This window comes from Panthera leo, chromosome C1 (assembly GCF_018350215.1).
Source record: "Panthera leo isolate Ple1 chromosome C1, P.leo_Ple1_pat1.1, whole genome shotgun sequence".
Classification (NCBI taxonomy): Eukaryota; Metazoa; Chordata; class Mammalia; order Carnivora; family Felidae; genus Panthera; species Panthera leo.
Window position 1 is genome coordinate 37,003,582 of NC_056686.1, and position 13,497 is coordinate 37,017,078.

The 13,497-nt window shown below is 38.9% G+C and overlaps 1 protein-coding gene across 3 annotated transcripts in view; it reads left to right on the forward strand.

Annotated features, from left to right (window-relative positions):
• Positions 1–13,497, forward strand: part of LOC122226971 (cytochrome P450 4X1-like) — a 104,851-nt gene that overhangs the window by 66,899 nt on the left and 24,455 nt on the right. The window contains exon 1 of one of the 3 annotated variants that reach the window (XM_042951028.1): positions 7,844–8,127. The exons of the other annotated variants lie outside the window; for them this stretch is intronic. Within the exon in view, the coding sequence (XP_042806962.1) occupies positions 7,951–8,127 (177 nt within the window). The 5' untranslated portion in view covers positions 7,844–7,950. Of the gene's footprint in view, positions 1–7,843; positions 8,128–13,497 lie in introns of those variants that run through there. 3 annotated transcript variants of the gene reach the window in all.

The window sequence follows — 13,497 nt, forward strand, 5'->3', positions numbered from 1 at the left end:
AAGAGCATGAAAAAACGACAGCCAGGGATTTAACCAACACAGATACAAGCAAGATGTCTGAACCAGAATTTAGAATCATGATAATAAGAATACTAGCTGGAGTTGAAAATAGATCTGAATGCCTTTCTGCAAAGATAAAAGAAGTAAAAAGTAGTCAGAATGAAATTAAAAATTCTATAACTGAGCTGCAATCACAGATGGATGCCATGGTGGCAAGGATGGATGAGGCAGAACAGACCATTAGAAATATAGAGGACAAACTTATACAGAATAATGAAGCAGAAAAAAAGAGGGAGATTAAGGCAAAAGAGCACGATTTAAGAATTAGAGAAATCAGAGGCGCCTGGGTGGTTTTGTCAGTTGAGCTTCCAACTTCGGCTCAGGTCATGATCTCACGGTCTGTGAGTTCGAGCCCCACATTGGGCTCTGTGGTGACAGCTCAGAGCCTGGAGCCTGCTTCAGATTCTGTGTCTCCCTCTCTCTCTGATCCTCCCCTGTTCATGCTTTGTCTCTCTCTGTCTCAAAAATAAATAAACATTAAAAAATAATAAAAAAAATTAGAGAAATCAGTGACTCATTAAAAAGGAACAACATCAGAATCATAAAGGTCCCAGAAGAGGAAGAGAGAGAAATAGGAGTAGAAGTGTTATGGGAGCAAATCATAGCAGAAAATGTTCCTAACCTGGGGAAAAACACAGACATCAAAATCCAGGAAGCACAGAGGCCCCCCATTAGATTCAACAAAAACCGACCATCAACAAGGCATATCATAGTCAAATTCACAAAATACTCAGGCAAAGATAGAATCATGAAAGCAGCAAGGGAAAAAAGTCCCTAACCTACAAGGGAAGACAGATCAGGTATGCAGCAGACCTATCCACAGAGTCTTGGCAGGCCAGAAAGGAGTCGCAGGATATATTCAATGTGTTCAATCAGAAAAATATGCAACAAGAATTCTTTATCCAGCAAGGCTGTCATTCAAAATAGAAGAAGAGATAAAAAGTTTCCCAGGTAAACAACAACTAAAGGAGCTTGTGGCCACTAAACCAGCCCTGCAAGAAATTTTAGGGAGGACTCTCTGAGGGCAGAAAAGATGAAAAAATATATATACAGAGAGAGAGAGAGAGAGAGAGAGAAATAAATAAATCAATAAATACCAAAAGCAACAAAGATTAGAAAGGACAAGAGAACACCACCAGAAACTCCAACTCTACAGGCATCATAATGGCAATAAATTCATATCTTTCAGTTCTCACTCTAAACATCAATGGACTCAGTGCTCCAATCAAAAGACATAAGGTAACATAATGGATAAGAAAACAAGATCCATCTATATGCTGTTTACAAGAGACCCTCTTTAGACCTAAAGACACCTTCAGATTGAAAGTAAGGAGATGGAGAACCATGTATCATGCTAATGGTCAACAAAAAAAGCTGGAGTAGCCATACTTACATCAGACAATCTGAACTTTATTTTTTTAATGTTTATTTATTTTTGAGACAGAGAGAGACAGAGCATGAATGGGGGAGGGTCAGAGAGAGAGGGAGACACAGAATCTAAAGCAGGCTCCAGGCTCTGAGCTGTCAGCACAGAGCTGGACGTGGGGCTCAAACTCACGGACCGTGAGATCATGACCTGAGCCGAAGTCGGACGCTCAACCAACTGAATCACCCAGGCGCCCCAATCTAGACTTTAAATAAAGACTGTATCAAGAGATGCAGAAAGGCATTATATCATAATCAAGGGGTCTATCCGCCAAGAAGACCTAACAAGTGTAAACATTTATGCACCAAATGTGGAACACCCAAGTATATAAATCAATTAATCACAAACAAGGAAACTCATCGATAGTAATACCATAATAGTAGGAGACTTCAACACCCCACTCATAGCAATGGATGGATCATCTAATCAAAAAATCAACAAGGAAACAATGGCTTTGAATGACACATTGGACCAGATGGACTTAACAGATATAATCAGAGCATTTCATCCTAAAACAGCAGAATATACATTCTTCTCCAATGCACATGGAATGTTCTCCAGAATAGACCACATACTGGGACACAAATCAGCCCTAAGTAAGTACAAAAAGATCGAGATCATACCGTGCATATTTTCAGACCACAACGCTATGAAACTCGATATCAACCACAAGAAAAAATTTGGAAAGGTAACAAATACTTAGAAACTGAATAACATCCTACTAAAGAATGAATGGGCTAATCAAGAAGTTAAAGAGGAAATTAAAAAGTATATGGAAGTCAATGAAAATGACAATACCACAACCCCAAACCTCTGCGACACAGCAAAGGCAGTCATAAGAGGAAAGTATATAGCAATCCAGGCCTTCCTAAAGAAGGAAGAAAGATCTCAGATACACAACTTAACCTTATGCCTTAAGGAGCTGGAAAAAGAACAGCAAATAAAACCCCAAACCAGCAGAAGACAGGAAATAATAAAGATTAGAGCAGAAATTAATGCTATCAAAACCATAAAAAACCAATAGAACAGATCAATGAAACCAGAAGCTGGTTCTTTGAAAGAATTAACAAAATTGATAAACCACTAGCCAATTTGATCAAAAAGAAAAAGGAAAGGACCCAAATAAATAAAATAAAAAATGAAAGAGGAGAGATCACAACCAACACAACAGAAATAAAAACAATAATAATAGAATATTATGAACAATTATATGCCAATAAAGTGGGAAACCTGGAAGAAATGGACAAATTCCTAGAAACATATACACTACCAAAACTGAAACCAGAAGAAATAGAAAATTTGAATAGATCCATAACCAGTAAGGAAGTCAAATTAGTAATCAAAAATCTGCCAAAAAACAAGAGTCTAGGGCCAGATGGCTTTCCAGGGGAATTCTACCAAACATTTAAGGAAGAGTTAACACCTATTCTCTTTAAGCTGTTCCAAAAAATAGAAATGGAAAGAAAACTTCCAAAGTCTTTCTATGAGGCCAGCATTACCTTGATTCCAAAACCAGACAGAGACCCCACTAAAAAGGAGAACTATAGACCAACTTCTTTGATGAACATGGATGCAAAAATCCTCAACAAGATATTAGCCAACCGGATACAACAATACATTTAAAAAATTTTTCACCACGACCAAGTGGGATTTATACCTGGGATGCAGGGCTGGTTCAATATCCACAAAACAATTAAGGTGATTCATCACATCAATAAAAGAAAGGACAAGAACCATATGATCCTCTCAATAGATTCAGAGAAAGCATTTGACAAAATACAGCATCCTTTCTTGATAAAAACCCTCAAGAAAGTAGGGATAGAAGGAGCATACCTCGAGATCATAAAAGCCATATATGAATGACCCAATGCTAAGATCATTCACAATGGGGAAAAACTGAGAGCTTTCCCCCTAAGGTCAGGAACAAGGCAGGGATGTCCACCCTCACCACTGTTATTCAACATAGTATTGGAAGTCTTCACCTCTGCAATCAGACAACACAAAGAAATAAAAGGCATCCAAAAAGGCCAGGAGGAGGTCAAACTTTCACTCTTTGCAGATGACATGATACTCTATATGGAAAACCCAGAAGATTCCACCAAAAAACTGCTAGGATTGATTCATGAATTCAGCAAAGTTGCAGGATATAAAATCAACACACAGAAATCAGTTGCATTCCTATACACCAACAATGAAGCAAGAGAAAGAGAAATCAAGGAATCGATCCCATTTACAGTTGCACAGAAAAAAAAAAACCATAAAATACCTAGGAATAAATCTAACCAAAGAGGTGAAAAATTTATACACTGAAAACTAGAGAAAGCTTATGAAAGAAATTGAAGAAGACACAAAGAAATGGAAAAAGATTCCATGCTCCTGGATAGGAAGAACAAATATTGTTAAAATGTCGATACTACCCAAAGCATATTCAATGCAATCCCTATCAAAGTAACACCAGCATTCTTCACAGAGCTAGAACACATAATTCTAGAATTTGTATGGAACCAGAAAAGACCCCGAACAGCCAAAGCGATCTTGAAAAAGAAAACCAAAGCAGGAGGCATCACAATCCCAGACTTCAAGCTATACTACAAAGCTGTAATAATCAAGACAGTATGGTATTGGCACAAGAACAGACACTCAGATCAATGGAACAGAATAGAGAACCCAGAAATGGACCCACAAATGTATGGCCAACTAATCTTTGACAAAGCAGGAAAGAACATCCAATGGAAAAAATACAGTCTCTTCAGCAAGTGGTGCTGGGAAAATTGGACAGCAACATGCATAAGAATGAACCTGGACCACTTTCTTACACCATACACAAAAATAAACTCAAAACGGATGAAAGACCTAAATGTAAGACAGGAGGCCATCAAAATCCTTGAGGAGAAAGCAGGCAAGACCTCTTTGACCTTGGCCGCAGCAACTTCTTACTCAACATGTCTCTGGAGGCAATGGAAACAAAAGCAAAAATGAACTACTGGGACCTCATCAAAATAAAAAGCCTCTGCACAGTGAAAGAAACAATCAGCAAAACTAAGAGGCAACCAACAGAATGGGAGAAGATATTTGCAAATGACATATCAGATAAAGGATTAGCATCCAAAATCTATAAAGAACTTATCAAACTCAACACCCAAAAACCAAATAATCCAGTGAAGAAATGGGCAAAAGACATGAATAGACACTTCTCCAAAGAAGACATCCAGATGGCCAACTGACACATGAAAAAATGCTCAACATCACTCATCATCATGGAAATACAAATCAAAACCACAATGAGATATCACCTCACACCTGTCAGACTAACATTGACAACTCAGGCAACAATAGATGTTGACGAGGATGCAGAGAAAGACGATCTCTTTTGCATCGTTGGTGGGAATGCAAGCCAGTGCAGCCACTCTGGAAAACAGTATGGAGGTTCCTCAAAAAACTAAAAATAGAACTATCCTATGACCCAGCAATTGCACTACTAGGCATTTATCCCCGGGATACAGGTGTGCTGTTTCGAAGGGACACATGGACCCCCATGTTTATAGCAGCACTATCAACAATAGCCAAAGTGTGGAAAGAGCCCAAATGTCCATCAATGGATGAATGGATAAAGATGTGGTATATATATGTATGTATGTATATATATGGAGTATATATATTCCATACTCCGAGTATGACTTGGCAATCAAAAAGAATGAAATCTTGCCATTTGCAACTACATGAATGGAACTGGAGGGTATTATGCTAAGTGAAATTAGTCAGTCAGAGAAAGACAAAAATCATATGACTTCACTCATATGAGGATTTTAAGAGACAAAACAGATGAACATAAGGGAAGGGAAACAAAAATAATATAAATTAGAGAGGGGGACAAAACAGAAGAGACTCATAAATATGGAGAACAAACAGAGGGTTACTGGAGGGGTTGTGGGAGGGAGGATGGGCTAAATGGGTAAGGGGCACTAAGGAATCTACTCCTGAAATCATTGTTGCACTATATGCTAACTAATTTGCGCGTAAATTTTTTAATTTAATTTAATTTAAAAAATATCCCTTGGGTGGATTCCCATGGCCTTTTGTAAAGTCTGAAATCCTTACCTGGGCTGACCAGGTATCATTATGCTGCTGGAGCTTTTTCAGTGTCCTATCCCCCGTACTACAGCCAAGGAAATTCAATTCAGTGGACATTTGCAAAGGAATGCCAAGAGAAGGAAAAAGAAAGAGAAAGACCAAATGGTGTACTTTTGGTCTCCAAAATGGGATTTTTGAGTTGTATCTGGCCAGAATAAATAATTTTCTAACTTCCTGTAACTCCCATTAGCATGTCCTGTTGGAGTAGGCTGTAGATTTCGTCTCATTCAGGAGTAGAGAGGACACAGGCTGCATCATAAGGAAAGTTTCTACTACATTAAATGAAGGTTGTGAAAAAAACCACCTCTTCCAGCATGGCAGACTAGGGTAAGAATTAGCATGCTTTCTAATGATTTTAGTGACACAGAACAGAAGAGAATAAAAATAAATAAACAATATATGTAAAAAAAAATAATAAGCATTTAAAAAAAGAATAGCAGAGGTGGCGAGGCCAGGGGTCAGGAGAGCATTTGATTTTTCCCCTCTAGGCTAAAATTCCAAAAGTCAGGATTTGGATAGATTTTGCCTTGCTCCCTTTTGGAGAGGAGACAAAGTGAAAATGGCAGTGAAGCAGATAAATGGTTTGAGTTAGCAGCCTCAAGACTCTCTTAGGCTCCTGGGTGTAGTGCAAAAAGTCCCAAAGTTCTTTGCTTTCCAAGGAAAGATATGGAATGCAGCTGAAGGACTGGCCAGGTCTCAGAAGGGGTTAACATCTCCAGCAAGAACCTGAGTAAGAGTGAGTCAGTTAAGGAGTCCCCAGGCCCTGACCCTGCTGAAAGAACTAACTAGAAGTTCACCAACCACACTCGGCAATTTGTCAGTCAGCCCAGAGGACCCCAGGACCAGACTCATGAAGCTGAGACTAGCCTGGATCCTGAAGGCAGAGCATGGAAATGAGGTCCTCAGCCCGATCACCACAATGTGTTCATATGAAGGCTACCATACACTTATCAAGGTACAGAGGAAGAATCTGGAAAACTAAAACACCATGAGTTACCCAGAGGAGAGTTTATAAACTGGAAGATTCTGAGACATGGCCAAATAACAACTTCTAGATGAGGAATGGAGATAGTCAGGAGGTGGGAAGATCTTGAGAAGAAGGAGCTGAAACATTTAATGTGTGATACATAATAGAACATTCCAGGGGCTGGTACTTGGTCCAGATGAAGGTATCACCACTAGAGTCTGTCTTAACTATTAACCTACCAAATAAAACCTAGCAACGGAGACTGGGGTAAGGGCTTGAGGAGTCAGGGCAGTGACAGGGAGAAGAATAGGAAGCTGTAGCAGAGATTGAGTTTATTGTTCAAGGCTGTAAATCCAACACCTAAAATGTGCCTTTCTTAGCATAAATAAATGAATGAATAAATGAATTTTGGGCAATGCCTATAAAGAAGGTTGGGAGTGGGGGACAGCAGCTTGGGCGGCCAGGTCTGTTGGATCCTAGTTTACCAACTAATAGGTAATAAATACCAAAACACATTACTTTCTAATTATTTCACTACATTTTCCTCTTACCTACGCTTTCCAGATTATTTATGCCTCTGGTATCCAGGGCTGGCTCCATGGGCATGGAACAGGGCCCCTTACTCAGAAGGTGGCAAGCTTGATTTACTGCTTTCCTGTCATCATCTTGAAATTGTTAACAACTTTTTAATGAGGGGCCCCACATTTTCATATTGCGCTGGGATCCACAAATTACTTAAGTAATTTGGGACCTGATTGTATCTGTAGTGTCTTCTGCAGCTTGATAGCACGGGGTGGACATTGGCAAACGCTGGAAATCCGAGTGAGAACCAATTGTAAAATGTGTACCACCAGACAAGCCACACTATATAAGTATAATGATTACACATGCCCATTCCCAACCCCCGTGGGTTTTGATAGAATTTCAGAGTAGGAAAGAAGGTTTTTGGGTTTTTTGTTTTTGTTTTTGTTTTTTGTTTTAAACATAGCACTTTACCATTTATTTGTGGCAAAGAAGAAAAACAGTGGCCTCAGCCTTGGTATTATTTCAAAACCTAAATTCAGATATCCCATGATTGCAAACTGTCACAGATGAAGTGTGACACTCCAGAAGGGCGGTAAGAAGTCTCCCTGAATGAACAAGGTTCGCATCAATTGGTGAAAGGTTAGAAATCCGAGAACTCGCGCCTGCCTCCTCTGGCCAAGTCTTAGCTGTCGCTCCCAGGCTCTTCCTCCTCCGCGGGGAAACCGGGAGCTCGCCAGAGTGTACGGAGACGCGGTAGGCTGGGCGACCCTCTCCAGGCGCCGGGCGGAGAAAGCCCACCCGCCTCCGGAGCCCCACAGACTTGTCTGCGACCCGCACAGCGATGGAGCCCTCCTGGCTGGAGATGCGCTGGGCGCGGCCCTTGTACCTGGCCTTCGTGTTCTGCCTGGCCCTGGGGCTGCTGCAGGCCATCAAGCTCTACCTGCGGAGGCAGCGGCTGCTGCGAGACCTGTGCCCTTTCCCCGCGCCCCCCACCCACTGGTTCTACGGGCACCAGAAGGTAATGGAAGGGAGGGGCGGAGAAGGATGCTGCCAAGGGAACCCGGCGAGCGGAGAGGAGGCTGCTTGCGCCCCTTCCTCCCATCGCTGCGTCCTGCACAGCTGGCCCACCCTGTGGCTCACAGCACTGCAGGGAAAGGAAAAGAGCCTGGAGCCTCTAGGGTGGAAGCTCCGGGAGGGCTGGGAGGGCCATGTAGAGACTGAGTACAGAAAAAGAACGTGCTGTAGTTCAGGGCGGGCTCTAATTGCTTCACCAATCTCTTGCATTTATGTACTGCATTTTAAAAATCCTACATGGATCGATAAAAAATAGTTATGTTATTCTAAATAATGCAAATTAATTGCAGAAAATATGCAAAATTGAGCACAATTAATTGCCACCCTCAGTCCGTTACAACCAGAGAAAATGAACTTTCTTTTCCCAAGATTCTTTTGAAGTAGAGAGCAGCCCCAGCCAATCGCTCAAAAACAGTTGGCGAATTTACCTTTTGGTCTTTCTTGTTCTCCAAATCCTCTCTCACTCCTGATTACCTTGTTTTATTCATTCAGCCAGCTTTGAGTGGAATTGTGTGATGGGTGCTAGCATTACAAAGAGCAGACCCCCGTACCTGCCCTCAGAGGGCCAAACCAGATGCATATTTAGACCACAAAGAGATAATGCAAATACAGTAGTGAGTGCTTTGATAGAGGCCCAGGAACAAGGCATCTTGGAAATAGGTGTCTGTACCTAGGGGAGGAAGGAAAGTCTCTGAAAGCCTGGCAGAATTCTAAAGGGTGGGTGGGTTGGGAAGGGTGTCTCCAGCAGAGCTACTGCGGAGTTCTTTGGCTCCCCCACTCCTGGTCCTTCCCGAAAGCAACCACTCTCAACTGTTTTACCTGTTTATTTTCATCCTTACTGCTAAATTAATATTACTATGTTGCATTTCTTAATTCAATCATTTTAGATATCCATTTACTAGCTACCTTATGATGAGTAATCACTTATACCTCATCTTTTGCTGTCCCAATATAGTTATATTGTATTTTTTGGTTAAATAGAAAAATTAGTATTTATATTCTTTTTATTATGTAAATGTTTACTTACCGCTGATCTAATGGTTGATTTTGTTTCTTTTCTTATGGAACATTTTTTTCTTCCACAGTGTTTCTCATATGCTTAGTTTTTCAAAATCTGTCACTGTTTTTTCCCCCCAAATGTTTTAATAGATCTGTCAAACACATCTCAAGAATCTTTCCAAGTATTAAAACATATCAAACAACCTGTCAGTTTTTATGCTTTTCTGGAGGCATTTCTCCCAAAGACCTCTCCTCCTCTTCTAAGCTGGACTGGTTGGTTCTTCTCTAGGTCTGATACATAGATATTGTGCCATCCTGTGTCATATCTTCCATTTCCTGGATACTATGTCTTCTATTTTTCTTGATTTATTTAATCATTTTTATGGGTAGCTTCTTGAGATTGAGTGAAAGGAATGTCAGGTGAATTTTTTGAGCTCTTGAATAGCTGAAAGTGTCTATTAAAATTCATTAATGAATTTTCATTCATTAAAATTCATGACTGATAATTTGGCTGGGTATAGAATTATACTTTGGAAATAATTTTCTCTCGGAATTTTGAAGACATCATGCCATTGTCTTCTAGCTTTCGGGATAACTGTTGAAAATTCTGATACCTTTCTGACTTTTTCCCCAAAATCTTTACTGTGGTAAAATGCCCCAAACATAAAATTTGCCATCTTCACCATTTTTAAAAGTGTACAGTTCAGTGACATTAAATACATTCATAATGCTGTGCAACCACCAGCACTATCCACCTCCATAACACTTTGCATCTTGTAAAACTGAAACTGTATACCCGTTCAACAACAGTTCCCCATTTTTGTCTCTCCTCAGCCCCTGGCAACCACCATTCTATTTTCTGTTTCTACAGTTTTAGCTACTCTACATATCTCCTATAAGTGGAATCATGTAGTATCTTTTTGTGACTAGATTATTTCACTTAGCATAATGTCCTTAGGGTTCTTCCATATTGTAGCATGTGTCAGAATTCCCTTCCTTTTTAAAACTGAATAATATTTCACTGCGCATCTATACCACATTTTGTTTATCTGTTCATCCTGTCAGTGGACACTTGGGTTGTATTCTACATTTTAGCTATTGTGAACATGAGTGTAAAAATCTGTTTGACACCCAGCTTTCGACTGGATATATACCCAGAAGTGGAATTACTATATCATATGGTAATTCTATTTTTAATTTTTTGAGGAGCAACCATACTGTTTTCTGCAATGGCTGCACCATTTTACACTTCCAACAGAAGTGCACAGGGGTTCCAATTTCTCCACATTCTTACCAACACTTGTTGTTTTCTGGCTTTTGCTTTTTTCTGATAGTAGTCATCCTAATGAGTGTGAGGTAGTATCTTATACTTTTGATTTGAATTTCCCTAATGATTAGTGATGTTGAGCATCTTTTCATGTGCTCAATGCCATTTGTATATCTTCTTTGGAGGAATGGCCAGTTAAGTCCTTTACCCATATTTGGATCAGGTTGTTTGTTTTTTGATGTTGAGTTTTAATATTTCTCTATGTATTCTGGATATTAATCCCTTATCAGATATATTATTTGTAAATATTTCTCCAATTCTGTGGGTTTTTTTTACTTTTCCTGTTACACTGTGTTTTCATACACATTTTTTTTAATTTTTGTAAAGTCCAATTTATATTTTTTTTTCTTTTTTCCTGTGCCTTTGGTGTCATAATCAAGAAATCATTTCCAGATCCAATGTTGTGAAGAATTTACCCTGTGTTTTCTGCTAAGAGTTTTATAGTTTTAGTTGTTACTTTTAGGTCTTTGAGCCATTTTTGGTTAATTTTTGTGTATGGTGTTAGATAAGGAAGGACCCAACTTTATTCTGTTGCATGTGGATATTCGGTTTTCCCAACAACATTTGTTGAAAAAACTGCCCTTTTCCCTTTTTTTTTCAGGGTACAAAGCTAGTTTATTTGGACAAAGTTTTTCACATACACAGAAAAGCTCAGTATGCATTTCCAGCCACCCAATCCCAAGCACTTGGTAATCACAGCCAAAGGTTCAGAAACTTACTGAAGATACAGACCCTGTTTACATGTCCTTTTCCCATTGAATGATTCTATCCCCTTTGTCAAAAATCATTTGACCATATATTTAAGGGTTTATTTCTAGGCTTTCTATTTTATTCCATTTGCCTATATGTCTGTCTCTGTGCCAGAACCATGCTGTTTTGATTACTGTAGCTTTGTAGTAAGTTTTGAAATCAGGAAAATGAGTCCTTCAGCTTTGCTCTTCTTATTAAAGATTTTTTTTTTGCTATTCAAGGTCCCCTGAGATTTCATATAAATTTTAGGATAGACTTTTCTATTTCTACAGAAAACATCATCAGGATTTTGTTAGGCATTATGTTGAATTTGTAAAATTCTTTGGGTAGTATTGGAATCTTAATAATAATGTCTTCCAATTCGTGAACATGGGATGTGTTTCCATTTATTTATGTTTTTTTAAATACATAAATATTGTTTCTTCAGCAATGTTGTTTAGTTTTCACTGTACAAATCTTTCACCTTGTTGGTTGGAAATACTTGGTTTTCCAATACTTGATTTCCCCTCCTAAATATTTTATTCTTTTTGATGCTATTGTAAATGGGCTTGTTTTTGTCATTTTCTTTTCAGATTGTTTATTGTTAGTGTACAGAAATGCAACTGGTTTTTGTGTAGAAAATGTAGATTTTCTACATTTTAATGTAGAAATACAACTAGCTTTGCCAAATCTAAGGTTAATTCCTTATCTTTTCTTCTAAGAGTTTTATAGTTTTAGCTCTTTCATTTAGAACATTGATCCATTAAGTTAATTTTTGTATATTGCATAAGGTAGGGGTCCAACTTTATCCTATTTTTTTGTGAATATCCAGTTATCCCAGCACCATTTGTTGAAAAGACGATACTTTGCCCCCATTAAATTGTTTTGACACCTGAGTAGGAAAAACCCAGTCCTCTCCCTGTGGAGACCCCACAGATTAAGGGTTCAGCCCCACAAGATTACCCCAACCCCATTTCAGATGCCAATTGCAAGTCCAGGTTGTTACTGTGCTTCTGACCAATCAGCTATAAGTTGGAGGCTCCCATGACCTTCTCCTCAGGTTTGATTAATATGCTAGAACAGCTCACAGAACTCAGGAAACAGTTGATTTACTGTTTACCAGTTTGTTATAAAAGGATATGATAAAGGATACAGATGAACATGCAGTTGGAAGTGATGCAAAGGACAAGTATGTGGGAAGGGGCACAGAGCTTCCACAGAGCCCTCTCCAGATACATCACTCTACCAGCATCTCCACGTGTTCACCAAACCAGGTCTCCAAACCCTGTACTTTTGGAATTATTATGGAGGCTTCATCATGTAGATACAATTGAACATTAACTCCATTTCCAGTTCATCTCCTTCTCTGGAGAATGAGAAGTGAGACTGAAGATTCCAAACTTCTAATTATAGCTTGGTCTTTCTGGTGACCAGCCCCCATCCGAGAGCCCACCAAGAGTCACCTCACTGGAACAAAAGACATTGCTATCAGTTGACTGTAAACAAGAAGTTTATTTATGGATTCTCAATTCTATTCTTATAGAATAGAATTATTCTTATTGTCTATACTTATGCTGATACCACACTGTCTTAATTATTTTTGCTTTGTAGTAAGTTTTGAAATTAGGAAGCATGAGTCCTCCTGCTTTGTTCTTTTTCAAGATTACTTGGGCTATTTTGGATACCTCTGGTTTCCATATAAGTTTTAGAATCAGCTTGTCAATGCCTACAAAGAAGCCAGCTGTGATTCTGATGGGGATTGCACTGAATCTGTAGATCAGTTTGGGAAATACTGCCATTTTAACAATATGAAGTTTTCTGCTCCATGAACATGAAATGTCTTTACATTTGTATAAGTCTTTTTAAATTTCTTTCAACAATGTTTTGTAGTTTTCAGTAACCTTTACATTTATCCTATTAAATTTGTTTCTGAATGTTTTATTCTTTCTGATACTGTTGTCAAAGGATGGTTTTATTTTCAGTCAGATTGTTTATTGCCATCATGTTTTAAAGTCTATATCTCTCTTGACTGCCACTAAATTATTTTTTTGTGTGTTTTAGAGAGGCCTCTATCAGAGTTTTGCAGATGAGAAATGGCTGATATATCAAGCTGGCTAATATTACCAACTCTACCTATTTACCTTTTTTTTTTTGCCCTTTATGTTTCTTTTGACAATTCATCACTCAGATAGTCACAAGGAAGAGCTAGAACTATTATACTTAACCTTCCTAAGGCTCAGTTTCCTCATCTGTAAAATG